This window comes from Notolepis coatsorum, assembly GCF_963971535.1.
Source record: "Notolepis coatsorum genome assembly, chromosome: 6".
NCBI lineage: Eukaryota > Metazoa > Chordata > Actinopteri > Aulopiformes > Paralepididae > Notolepis > Notolepis coatsorum.
The window spans coordinates 102,914,412-102,926,853 of record NC_140170.1 but is presented as its reverse complement, the minus strand read 5'-3'; the positions used below and the strand labels follow the sequence as shown (position 1 = coordinate 102,926,853).

Genomic DNA, 12,442 nt, shown 5'->3' with positions numbered 1-12,442 from the left:
CTGGTGAGGGTGGTTTTGGTGCCAATGATGAGAAGTTCAGTCTTGTCACTGTTCAGTTTGAGGAAGTTGTGGGTCATCCAAGTTTGGAGTTCGGTGATGCAGGATTCGATGTGACTGAGGGGTGGGCTGTGGGGGGATTGTGTACTGATGTAGATTTGGGTGTCGTCAGCGTAACAGTGGAAGTTGAGGTGGTATTTACGGATGATGTGACCAAGGGGGAGAATGTAGCAGATGAAGAGCACTTAATCAATGCAGAATAAATTGTATGCGTCTGTGTAGTTGTGTACTACTGTTGTGAGTTTGTGACTCACATTGCTCTAATTTCAGCCTCCGTTATACGTTATTTGTTCCGTATGACTCGTTTCATATCTGTGTGTCTCGAATGTGCGCGCTGATTTGTTTACTTTGGGTCGCTAAGGAATTTAGGTTAGAGGTTGAAGAAAGTGCACTTTTAGGTTGAAAGAACGGCCCTAATGTCAACATGTTTCAATATAAGCGTTATGTATGGTGATAACGAGTATATTGTTAACTTAGCTCTGCTCCCCCCACCCCCCCCGCTGATGAAAATGAAAGTCATATCGTCATAATACCCATATTATGTCAGCAAGGTATGACGGTATGAAAAAAGTTATACCGCCCAAGCCTAAGACAGTGTGAAATAAGGTTTCAAAGGGTAGGCGATACTGCCACCTAGCAGGATTTGGCCGGCATTGCACTCTCGAGGTCTCAGAATGAGTTCCAATGGTAACACGAGGTCTGTGAGAGTGTATAGTATATTAAAATCGAAAAAACGATCTAAAAACGTAATATTACTGTAGGAAAGCCCTGCTAATAAGACTACTTTGTTCCGTAATAGCTCTTTAATATGTTGTTGTTGACAGGAAAGGGTAATTGATTTATGCCAGTGTAATCGTTCAGCGTGATGTGCTAGTGTTGCACTCTAGTCTTCTGATAACATTACTGGCCCTTTAAGAGTTTCTCCGTCGAACGTGTGCACAAGCTGTTCTCTGTGCTGCTGCCTGACGGTGCGGCTGCTGCAGCAGTAAGATCTGTCCCTTTGAGGAACGTGTGCGTAAATGACACGTGAGTACGGTACCTATGTTTAGTCCTGCCTAATTCATCCCTTCAGCTTACTCTACCTTTACAGTATGTTCACATTGATCTATTCCTGTCGACGCTGTTTCTCTCTGTTCTCAAGAGGCTGCGCCGTTAGCTTAGCCGCAGGTTAGCCAGTCTATGCTGCCTGCTAGTGATGCTGCGTGGTTAGCTTAGCCGCACGTGAGCTAGCCTAGGCTATATAACTCACTCACTACCTCTAGTGAATAGAATGTATCTTTACACCCGGTTTACAGTCCGCCTACCTATATATTGTTTACATGCACTGCATGAGTAATCCCCCTGCATAGGCTATGTAGGTTATATATAATAACTCCGGTTAAGTGAATGTCTTGGCTACTAGTTGCACTGTATTGCTAATGAATATTATTGCAGCTATAGACCACATGTTTATGACATTATGTTTATGTGCGCCACTACTGTGTTTACTAATGTATACTGTATTGTATTCCTTTGTGTTTACTAATGTATACTGTATTGTATTCCCTTGTAGACAACCACACACACACCTTTTGTTCCCAAATACAACCAGTAACTGCAGCACGCCTCTGTGTGATTCTTTAATCGGAGTTACAACGCCATAGTGTCCGCCAGCTCTATCAAACGCAACCCGTGGAGGCCCTAGCCCTCCGTTTCATTACGTTTTTGGCGCTTAACGGTTGGCGAGCAAACACGTAATATTACGTGATTGGCGCTGAAAGTGTTAAAAGTGGACCCCCAGAAACCTAGCGTGTCCCCTGTGTTCCTCAGGTTTGCGGACACCCTGGAGATAGCAGACGACATGGCCATCGACATTCCCCACATCTGGCTGTACCTGGCCGAGCTGCTCAGCCCTGTGCTGAAGGAAGGGGGCTTCTCTATGAGAGAGCTCTTTAGGTACTGAAGCAGCAATACTACTGCTACCACACCACCGTGGCTCCCACAGTAGATGACTCTGTATATATATATATATATATATATATATATATATATATATATATATATATATTTTATATTATTATTTATTTTTTAACCTTGCTAGAATGTGTTCAGTAAATATGTGTAAAATAAATATGTCCCCTTATTTAGTGTTATGTTTATTGACATTTTGGTTTTCTTCCGTGTGTCAGTTTATGCAGATGTAGAGTATACCAGTGCGTCGGTATATCCTGTATAATTGACCTACCTCAAACCCTGCCCTCTTTTCCTGCTCCTCCTATCACAACCGTTGCTTCCCTCGAATCAACAGTTGTGATTGGAGGATCAAGATAAGAGGGCGGGGCTTGAGATAGGTCAATTCAAGCAGCTCTCGATTAGCGCAGATACACACAATATATCTACAACAGTTAGCTGGGAATGAATATGAGCAGCAGTTCAGCCAGCCTCCTAAATGTGCTTTTATTGCCTCCGTCTCAGGGTTTTCCTCTCCTGCAGCTTTTTCAATTGTCTCATTATGAGATGTTTGTGTTGGCGCGCCCTCCTCCCTCGTTCCCCGCTGTGACTCCCTCTGTGAACCAAGCTAGGAAAGGAAACGAGGCAGAATTGCGTCTAATCCCTTTATTCTGTCTGTCTCCAGTGAATTAAGCAAACCTTTGCTTCCTGTGGGAAGAGCTGGGATCTTATTTTCTGAAATACTGCACATACTATGCAAACAAATGGTAAGTGAGACTTTAGTTTACTTTGTACCTCGTCAAAGGTTTCCACCACATGCCTTCAATTTAGTCTGTAGTTGTAATGAAGCAGGTGATGTGAAGCTTTAATGGCTCCATGGTATGAATAACCTTTTAATATATTCACATCGAGTGAGAATAATCATCTTTCGGCCCATAGAACTTACATGGATAGAATGTGTTTCACTGGTGCACCCACTGATCTCTTAATAAAATCCCTAGGAACACTTTAAAATGGCTGCTATAGAGTGACTGGAATAGTAATAAGAGGATGGGTCACTGTCATCATAGAAACCATTCAAAAATAGTTTCTCGTTGCCACAAAACACGGTAAAAGCACTCGCCCCCAGGGCTGTGTTCTGAGCCCCCTCCTCTACTCCCTGTACACACATGACTGCGTAGCACAGCGGAACAACAACACCATCATCAAATTTGCTGATGACGCAGTAGTGGTGGGCCTGATCTCTGCCAACGACGAAAGGGCCTACCTGGAAGAGGTAGAGAACCTGTCACAGTGGTGTCAGGAGAACTGCCTCTCCCTGAACGTCAGCAAAACAAAAGAGATGATTGTGGACTTCAGGAGGTCGGGGGTCAAGGACTACAGCCCCCTCAGCATCGACGGGGCACCGGTTGAGAGAGTGAACAGTTTCAAGTACCTCGGAGCCCACATATCCGAGGACTTGACATGGACCACACACATTGACAGTGTTGTGAAGAAGGCACGACAACGCCTCTACTTCCTCAGGCGCCTAAGGAAGTTCCAAGTCAGTCAGAAGATCCTTAGGAACTTCTACTCATGTACAATAGAGAGCATCCTGACCGGCAACATCACCTCCTGGTTTGGGAATAGCACTGCACAAGACCGTAGCAGACTACAAAGAGTGACACGTTCAGCCGAACGCACAATTAGAGGGGGGCTTCCCACCCTCCAGAACATTTACAACAAGCGGTGCAAGGGGAAGGCTAAGAGAATTATTAAGGACTCGAGCCACCCGAACAACTGCCTCTTTGAACTGCTGCCGTCAGGCAAGCGATACCGGAGTCTTAAGGCGAGCACAGAAAGACTCAGAAGGAGCTTCTATCCCCAGGCCATCAGGCTGCTAAACGAACAATAATCGCTAAACGAACAATAATCACTATGCAACAACCATCAAATGCACACAGCACACACACCCACACGCACACACTCACTCAAACAAACAACACACTGCAGCACCCACTCTCCACACTTTAGATCACACAAACACACTTACACTTTATATTTATTGATAAAGGATTTGCACTACAACTCGTACACCTACTGTGAATTGTACCTAAACTGCACCTCGTCCATTTATGCCTTGCACTATATAGTATTGTATATTAGTACACTGCACAGTATTGTATATTGTATGGTAACTACGTCTACGAACATTGTACATATGTCTAAACTGAACACTGTGACCTCTTTTTTTACTTCTAATTTTTACTATGTTTTTATTTCATACTTATCTTGTCATGCACAGTCTCTGGAGCGCAACAGTAAGAAGCATTTTGTACAAAAGTATTCTGTACTTCTGTATGACAACTATTAAAGAAACTTGAAACTTGAAAACTCGCCTACCCCCGCAGAGACCCGGGTTTGAGCGGTACTTCCGGCTTGGTGGGACGTTCCTATGAGCACAATTCGCAGTGTTCACGAGTGGTGAGGGTATGAGTCCTGATCGTTGCAATAGCGACTCCCTACTGGTTGGTCTGTTCAGCAGAGAAGGGATCTGGTGGAAATGGTGGAAACCTCCACTTGTGTTCCGCTCTCCCAATGAAAAGAAGCAGCTGGCGACTCCACATGTATCGGAGGAGACATGTGGTAGTCTACACCGCCGAGACCGACGGAGGGTAGCGCATCGACCAGGACCATGATACACAGGGGGAATTGATATAACAACTAAAAGAAAGAAGTACCATCGTCTCCCAGTGCTGAACAACTTCTGTGAAAGCGTTGGGGTTGTGACCCATCTTTTTTCTTGTGATTCTAGGTGCATAATAGACTCTGAAAGCTGATGCGTTGCCATGGCAAAAGCATAATTTGGATGTGCAAATCAGTGGCAGTTGTGACGAAAAAATCACTGGGGAGTCTCGTAATCTTCCGCACACATAAATCAATGTTAATTTCCGTCACAGCATCTAATTCTGTTTTTCCAACACAGCATCTAATTCTGCTTTTCCATTGCATTCAAGAACCACAAATATTGGGGAAAGCATAGAAAAGGCAACAGTTGCAGCACTGCCTATGGCATTTTTCAGGAGCCTATCATTAATCCACATTTTCAAAATGTTGTTGAATGAGTGATGCATGGCGCTGTCTGCCTATAAATCATACTTCAGGGCAAACTTTGCCTGTGTGACGGCGCCAGAAGGGAGTTTTCAAAAGAACACAAGATTAAGGAGCTTTACATCAAGCTAGCTGACATTCGCTAATCAGCCCTGTTGTAAAGTTGCATTGTATACATACAATGCGGAGCGTTTCACTGCTTTTTGTTTTCTCTGTGAAGCCCAAAACACCGGACCACATTGACATAAACCTAAAGGAACTTTACGTCAAACTAGCTAGCTGACTCGGATGTAACACTAGACACAATGGAATGTTGGAAAGATCACGGCGGTCTCCAGCAGCAGGTTTGTGTTGAGGCTGAGCGTTCCTGAAGCACCTCCTGAGCTGTACCAACATTTAGTTCTGAGGATTGTATGTGGAACCTTTTCCAGGGTTCACACAAGGTACTTGAAGTGCTTAAAGTGCTTGATTTTTTAAGAAGAAAAAAAAGTCAAGGCCTGCTTAAAAAGTCATTGAAATTCAAATCAACCATTCACATTGAAAGTGTTGTTCATCCATGATAAAACATTTCTGAATCAAGAAATACATTTATTTTTATTTCAAAGTGTAACTAAATGTCAAATTTGGTTTTAAGCCATAAATATTGAATCTGACAAAAAAGAATTACGCATTTAAAAGTGAATTGTATCCCTTTAAATTCCCGTTTTAAAATGAAAAATAGTGCTTGGAAACGTACTTGAAAGTCCTTGAATTTAATTTTGCAATGTCTGTGCGAACCCTGCTTTTCATCATGGAAACACTTGTGGACCCCGTGAAGGTGGCGCACACCACGGTTGCACTGAAGGATGTTACCACGGTAACCACGGTACACTAGGAAAAGACCTTACTGTCCTTTCAAGTTCTGTGAGTCAACCTTTTTGACTATTTTTTGTTCTTTCTACCCCAGAGCCATAGGAAAGTGGGCGTTTTATGGAAGGAGTCTGACCTCAGCTGGAGTGACTTCCTACCAGAGGGAGAAGACATCCAGACTTTCATCTCACAACAGGTTGGTCATTCACTTGAGCCACCTGGCTGCCATCTGAAATCAGAAACTAGGAAGTGTTGCTGTACAATTCCTGAGGATTTAATTGACTCCCATGTTATGACTGTTAAGGGCATACTGAGTAGAATTATTATAACAATGTATAGACTCATACAAACATAATTCCTCTCAATCATCACTTAACCTCTTAAGCCTGATCGGTACCGGGCAGAGATTTATACCGTCCGTATTAAGTGATGTTGTATATCTTTTTCAAATGTAGCCTAGAGTAAAGACCCTAACCCTATCAAAACAGCAGTCAAAGTGGCGGTTAGGTGGCCGAGCGGAGATTGCGTTCGTCACCAACCCCGGAGCTGTGAGCTGGATTCGCCTGTTCACAGCTCCGGGGTTGTCACCAGCTTGGCTGGCCGTCTGCACTAATACAATTGGCTGTATTAGAGGGTGGGAGAAGCTGGCGGGGTGGGTCCGGGTCGTTGTAAACAGCGACTCCTACAGTTCGGTCGGGGCGCCTGCTAAGCGCGGATAGGACTTGAGGGGGATAGTGTGATCCTCCCACACGCTACGCCCTCTCGATGAGAATCCGCGCTGCCAGGTGAAAAGAAGCGGTGATTGGCTGGACGTGTGTCGGAGGAAGCATGTGGTAGCCTCCACTCTCCCAGATGATCTGACTGTGGGGGGTAAGTGCGCAGCGACCAGGAAGGGACTGGGAATTGGCATACGACTAACATTGGGATGGGAGAAAATCGGAGGAAAATGGAGGGGGAAAAAGACCAAAAAAAAAAAACAGCAGTCAAAGTGTATATTTTCAGCACTACGTTTGTTTAGTAATGATTTTAATTGTTATTAGCGAAATATGAGCTTATAAAAATCTCTGCGCATTGCATTAGAAATCGGAGGATTTAGATGTGAGGACAGGAAGCCGCCATGAAATCGTTGTAGTCCTAAGAAAGAGGAGACCCAGGGCTTTCGATGGACATCTACATTTCATAAAACTACACTACCCAGGCTCACGCCAGCCGCCGACAACGGAAGTCCAACCATTTTTCTCTTCCAAATATTTATGTGATTTTCTCGCAGGTCGAACAAACCTCAACCTTATTGCCGTAAAATACAATGTATATTGTTTCTTTACCTTTCTGTGAACGTCTAGGAAAAGAACGTGTCTCAAACCGGTAAAAAATGGCGGAGATATGGACATTATACAAAAGTAACTGTACTTACAGTAGATTTCATTCACGGTCTTTGCTGCCCTGTAATGGGCGCCTGGTCGTACTAAATCCAGATTTAACTCTGCCATTGGAAAGAGGAGATTTGGGCCGATCCATAGATGTATGACTTGGCCATAATAAGGTAGTTTATAGGCCTGATATTCTATATTAATATTTCATATTGAATGTGTCCGGGTGGCAGAATTCACTACTGTATCTACAATAACTCCTGTAAATCATCTGCCCTTTGTTAATTTGCTTAGATTTGTATTACACTTGATCTCAAGATTGAGCTCAGTGGCATTCTTTCACTTTTGATCAATGTTAGCATGGTGCTATTCACCGTCAAAGATGGGGGCAGGGGGTAATAATAATTTATATTCTCCTTTGGTTCATTACAATTTTACAAGATAGGAAATGTATATCCCGGACTGTATTTTATTCTTAGGCTTATTTTATTCTTATTCGTGACTTTTGTTTTTGTCTATCCAAATGTCTACTTACTGTGAGCGATTTGTAGTGCCAAATTTCCCTCGGGATGAATAAATTATTTCTATTAATTCTATTCTATTCTAATTTACTCAAGCATAGTAACAGCCACAATATTTCTTACACTGGGAATACATTCCCAGAGGTCCATAGATGTCCCTATGGACAGCTGTTCCATGTATTTGTTAAATTCCACCACCAGCACACCTGATTCAACTTAACAAGCCCTTTATTAGTTGAATCAGGTGTGCTGGTGGTTGAATTTAACAAATACATGGAACGGCTGGGGTGCCTCAAGGAGAGGTTTGGGAACCACTGCCCTAGATACCAAGAACATGCAAATGGACCTTGTAGAAGTGGAGCAATCTTCCATTTACTTGGGTCTGTACTTTTAGGCTGATTTTCTGAAAATATGGCTAGGGCTTAACAGGTTACGACCCGCTTTCTATTTTGTTTCTGGGCAGCGAGTGCATGTTATGTGCATGTTATGTGCATGTTATGTGCACATTGCATGCATGTATCCCCTCCGTACTTCCCTTTTCCCCATGTGGAATGCACCTGATTGGATAAACACGTTGCTTGTGGGCAGTCCCTGGTTCTTTGTTCCCGGTCATGTTATGATCTGAACTACGTCCGATGGTACAGTGTTTCTAAGCACCACATGCTCTAGTGACATTTAGCGGCTGAAACTACTTGGTATGCCTTTTAAAATTGTAAATATTTGAGTATCAATATTATAAAAGAAAATAAATTACTGAGGGGCGGAGGAGATGATTGTGGATGGGCGGAGGCCGAGAGGGAGACCGGAGCAGACGTGGAGGGGATGTGTGGAAAATTGAGGGATCTGGAGATGCATGAAGACATGGCACAAAACCGTGCCCAGTGGCGTGGAGTCATCGCCCCATCCAACCTCACTGTATTGGGAAAATAGGGACGTAAAACGAAGATGATGATGATGATGGAACTCACATTTCTAATCATTGTTGCTGGTTTCCTGAGTTCAAACTCCATTTCATCCTCCTCACATGAAAATGTGAGCTCCCTCTTTTTTAATGAATAAATTAATAAATCAATTATTTAATCCTTGCTTCTCTCTATCTCTCCTTCACTCTTGGCCTCATCAGAAGCTCCAGTTCACTCTGTTGGACGGCTCCAGCCCTGAGGTAGCTCTGCCTGAGAAGAGCCTGTCTGCTGAGGAGTTGAGTCGGCAGCTGGAGAGACTCCTCCTGGAGGACATGGCCAGTGATGAGCAGATCTTTGACTGGGTAGAGGTACAGGCCATGCACGCACACACACACACACACACACACACACACACACAGCGGTTGCCACACAACTATGCTAACCTAAGGCATTTGAACGCTATGCAGAAGAAATGCCTGCTGGGCATTTTGCGCATTATGGCTTTGGCCTCCCTCCATGCATACATTATGCTGACCAGGCCATATCCACTCTAGCCTTGTTTCAGTGAAAAGTGGAAAATGCCATGTATATATTGGTATAACTGCTCTGCAGACAAGTCTTTTTAGGCTTTGAGCTTCACAAATGTTGCTTTTGACGGGCTTTATTTGAATAGTTTTTATTTTTGTATTGATGATTTTTTGTTTTAAAACTGTGCAACCTTTCAGACATACGCACACATTTCACCTCCCTCGCTGTCCTCCGCTTCCCAGGCAAATTTGGATGAATCTCAGATGAGCTCATCTCCGTTCCTGAGGGCTCTGATGACAGCTGTGTGCAAGGCAGCGGTGAAAGGTGAGTACTCCGCAATCAGGAGAGGCTCGACTATTCCAAGCGATGATTGCTCCAATTGACGACATCACTTGTAAAGCGTATCCGCGTGTTTGCCTTGCAGATGAGAGCACCACCTGTCGAGTGGACACGGCCCTCATCCAGAGGAGATTGCCTGTATTACTCAAGTACCTTAACTCAGACACTGAGCGACAGCTGCAAGCACTTTATGCACTTCAGGCGCTGATCGTCACCCTGGATCAGCCTCCAAGTAAGTGATGCTCCACACACATTATGGTCGAGAGATTCCTTGTTCTGGATCATTCACACAGGCGTTAAATTGACGCACAACTAAATTTTCAAACCAGTTTTACATTCACGTATCTCGTGCATAGCCGCCGGACCCCGGCACGATTATTTACAAGTGTTTCTCCCTCTTTCCATCTCATCCGAATGTCCCTCCCCAGACCTGCTCCGGATGTTCTTTGACTGCCTGTATGACGAGGACGTCATCTCTGAGGACGCTTTCTACAAGTGGGAGTCGAGCAAGGACCCGGCAGAGCAGCAGGGCAAGGGAGTGGCCCTCAAGTCCGTCATGGCCTTCTTCACCTGGCTGCAGGAGGCCGAGGAGGAGTCGGAGGACAATTGATGAGGGAGGCAGCGGCCGCTGCTGCAGCCAGCGGAGGACACGAGGCCAGCTGTTGCTACGTAGAAGAACTGCATCCTAAGAGCAGGACAAACAAACAGACATTCAAAGTGCGCGTGGGCAGGACGACGTGTTTACGGCTGGAATTTCTTTTCCTGCTGTACGGTTCTGAAACACGCTGCCATTTTGAGTTTGGATTCCAACGGCGGAAGCACTAAATACCTGTATTATACATAGAAAATATTTTTGTTTTAAATTTTAACTTTTTCTTTTTGTTACTTTTTAAGAAGAGACTTAAAAGATGCATAGGTTCCGGACTCTTTAATTTATTATTTTTTTAAGGACTGCAAATATGGAAGTTTATTTAACATTTGCAGATGTTCACAATGAGGCGAACATTGATGACAATAGAAATAACAATATTATTAATAATTATAATAACAAAAAATAATAATTGTGAAATAAATAGCCTCCCTGGAATCCAAAATGTTTGGTTGAAAACAGGGTAAAACTAAAAAAGATCTTGGAATGAAGGGGAAGCTGAGTTAATGAAAGAGAGGATGCACAGGAACTATTAACGTTGTCCTTGTATGACGTTTTGGGGTCAAAGGGTTATTGCTGGATGACCCGGAAGTGTTCCCTCTGCTTTGGCTTGCTCCATGTGATATGTACGTGTACATACGCCTCACAAGAGGCAGTGGTATGCATTCAAGAAACAATGCAAATCTGTCCACAAAAAGAAACACTCAAAAAGAACTTGAACAACATCACCAACGAACAAATAGATACTTTCAAATGTGATGATCATGAGCAAAATGCAAGTTTAAAACGCAAATGCCAGGGTTGCTGAACATTTAAGTGCTTGTAATACGTCAACCCTACAGAGCAAACTGAAAGCTTGTAAATACATTAAAGACAAAAAAGGTATTTAAAAAAGAATACGTCATTTATTATTTTGAGGGATAGTATCTGGGTGTGTGCGTCTGATTTTTTTTTATCTGGATTGTCCGACTGGTTAGATTAGTGATTCCCTCTCTGCTTACATCTGTGTAAAGAAGTCAAAGGTAGTGGAGCAGATGGATCTATTACTCATCCTGGAAGGGCCTAGCTTTGTGTCACCCTGACTATCAGAATGAAGAAAGGATGTGGTCGTGCTGCACCTGACTTGTTATAGCACAGTGTGTTTTAGCTCTGTATGCGTGTCTGTCCTGCTGCTCTGGTCCTCCCAGGCCTTCAGCCAGAGGAAGTCCTGTGAATTAGGGCACTATTCGGATCAGCTACTAGCAGCCAAACGTAGAAATTGGAAAACAAAAGATGTGTTTCACCATACAACCATGTAATTTATATTGTTAGTGCCCTCTGGTGGTGAAATCTTGGGACTGTTGTATTCTTAAAGTGACATGTTTAGTTGTCAGTGTTCTTCCAGCTCCAGCAAATACATCTAGAAATAAGCTAGTACTGCTGTCCATGTTGTCCACCATCAACAACATAGGTTGTCAGGTCCCTACCTCACTTTCTTTTATTTTGGGGGCCAAGTATATATCTTCTGAACAAAAAAAAGGCTACAGTGGTGTGAAATTCAAAAACATTTTAGTTCGTTTTTTTCTCTTAAAGGTATGTTTTTATGAGCCATTTTCAAATGACACTAAAATCATATGCCAAAACAAACAAATATTTTTTATGGTATTTTAATTGTTTCTTTTATTCAATTCTACACAGCCATAGTTTTTCTTGTGCTTAAAAAGTACAATATTTACTAGGGCTATGTATACATAATCATGATATAGTGGTCCTGATTCAATATATTGCAATACTACAAACACGGTCATATATTGTGGCACATTGTGATTTCTTTTGTACATCAAAATGTTTGCAGAAATGTTGGCATAAGAAACCTCCAGTCTAAACAAGAAAACGTATTTATTTTTTTTGCAAACCTTGACTGATGGTTCCGCATTTGCACAGTATTTATCGATGGGGAAATGAGTGCTTGCATGGAAATAAACATGTAGAAAATACAAAGATGCAAACAGATTGTAAATGTATTTTTAGATCCAGCACTCTGAAATTGTACCATATTAGACTACTGGAAATAACTGGAAGGGAAATAAAAGCCGAAACAGCCAGGAGGACCAACAGTGTTGACGGTGGACAGGGACAACAGTGGTCACTAGCTTACTTACATACTGTGTTAGTTGGACGTGTACTGCTGAAAACTGTTGTCATGGAAATATGTGTTTTTACAGAAAC

General features: G+C 43.0%; 1 protein-coding gene across 5 annotated transcripts in view; it reads left to right on the top strand.

The window, feature by feature from the left end:
• Positions 1 to 12,156, top strand: part of eif4g3a (eukaryotic translation initiation factor 4 gamma, 3a) — a 124,798-nt gene extending 112,642 nt beyond the window's left edge. For 4 of the 5 annotated variants that reach the window (XM_084317435.1, XM_084317437.1, XM_084317436.1 and 1 more), the window contains 7 exons: positions 1,867 to 1,992; positions 2,672 to 2,753; positions 6,023 to 6,121; positions 8,940 to 9,086; positions 9,489 to 9,570; positions 9,671 to 9,817; positions 10,014 to 12,155. In XM_084317435.1, the coding sequence (XP_084173561.1) occupies positions 1,867 to 1,992; positions 2,672 to 2,753; positions 6,023 to 6,121; positions 8,940 to 9,086; positions 9,489 to 9,570; positions 9,671 to 9,817; positions 10,014 to 10,195 (865 nt within the window). In that variant the 3' untranslated portion in view covers positions 10,196 to 12,155. Of the gene's footprint in view, positions 1 to 1,866; positions 1,993 to 2,671; positions 2,754 to 6,022; positions 6,122 to 8,939; positions 9,087 to 9,443; positions 9,571 to 9,670; positions 9,818 to 10,013 lie in introns of all 5 variants that reach the window. The other variant, XM_084317433.1, reaches the window with a different exon arrangement.
• The last annotated feature ends 286 nt before the right edge of the window (positions 12,157 to 12,442 follow it).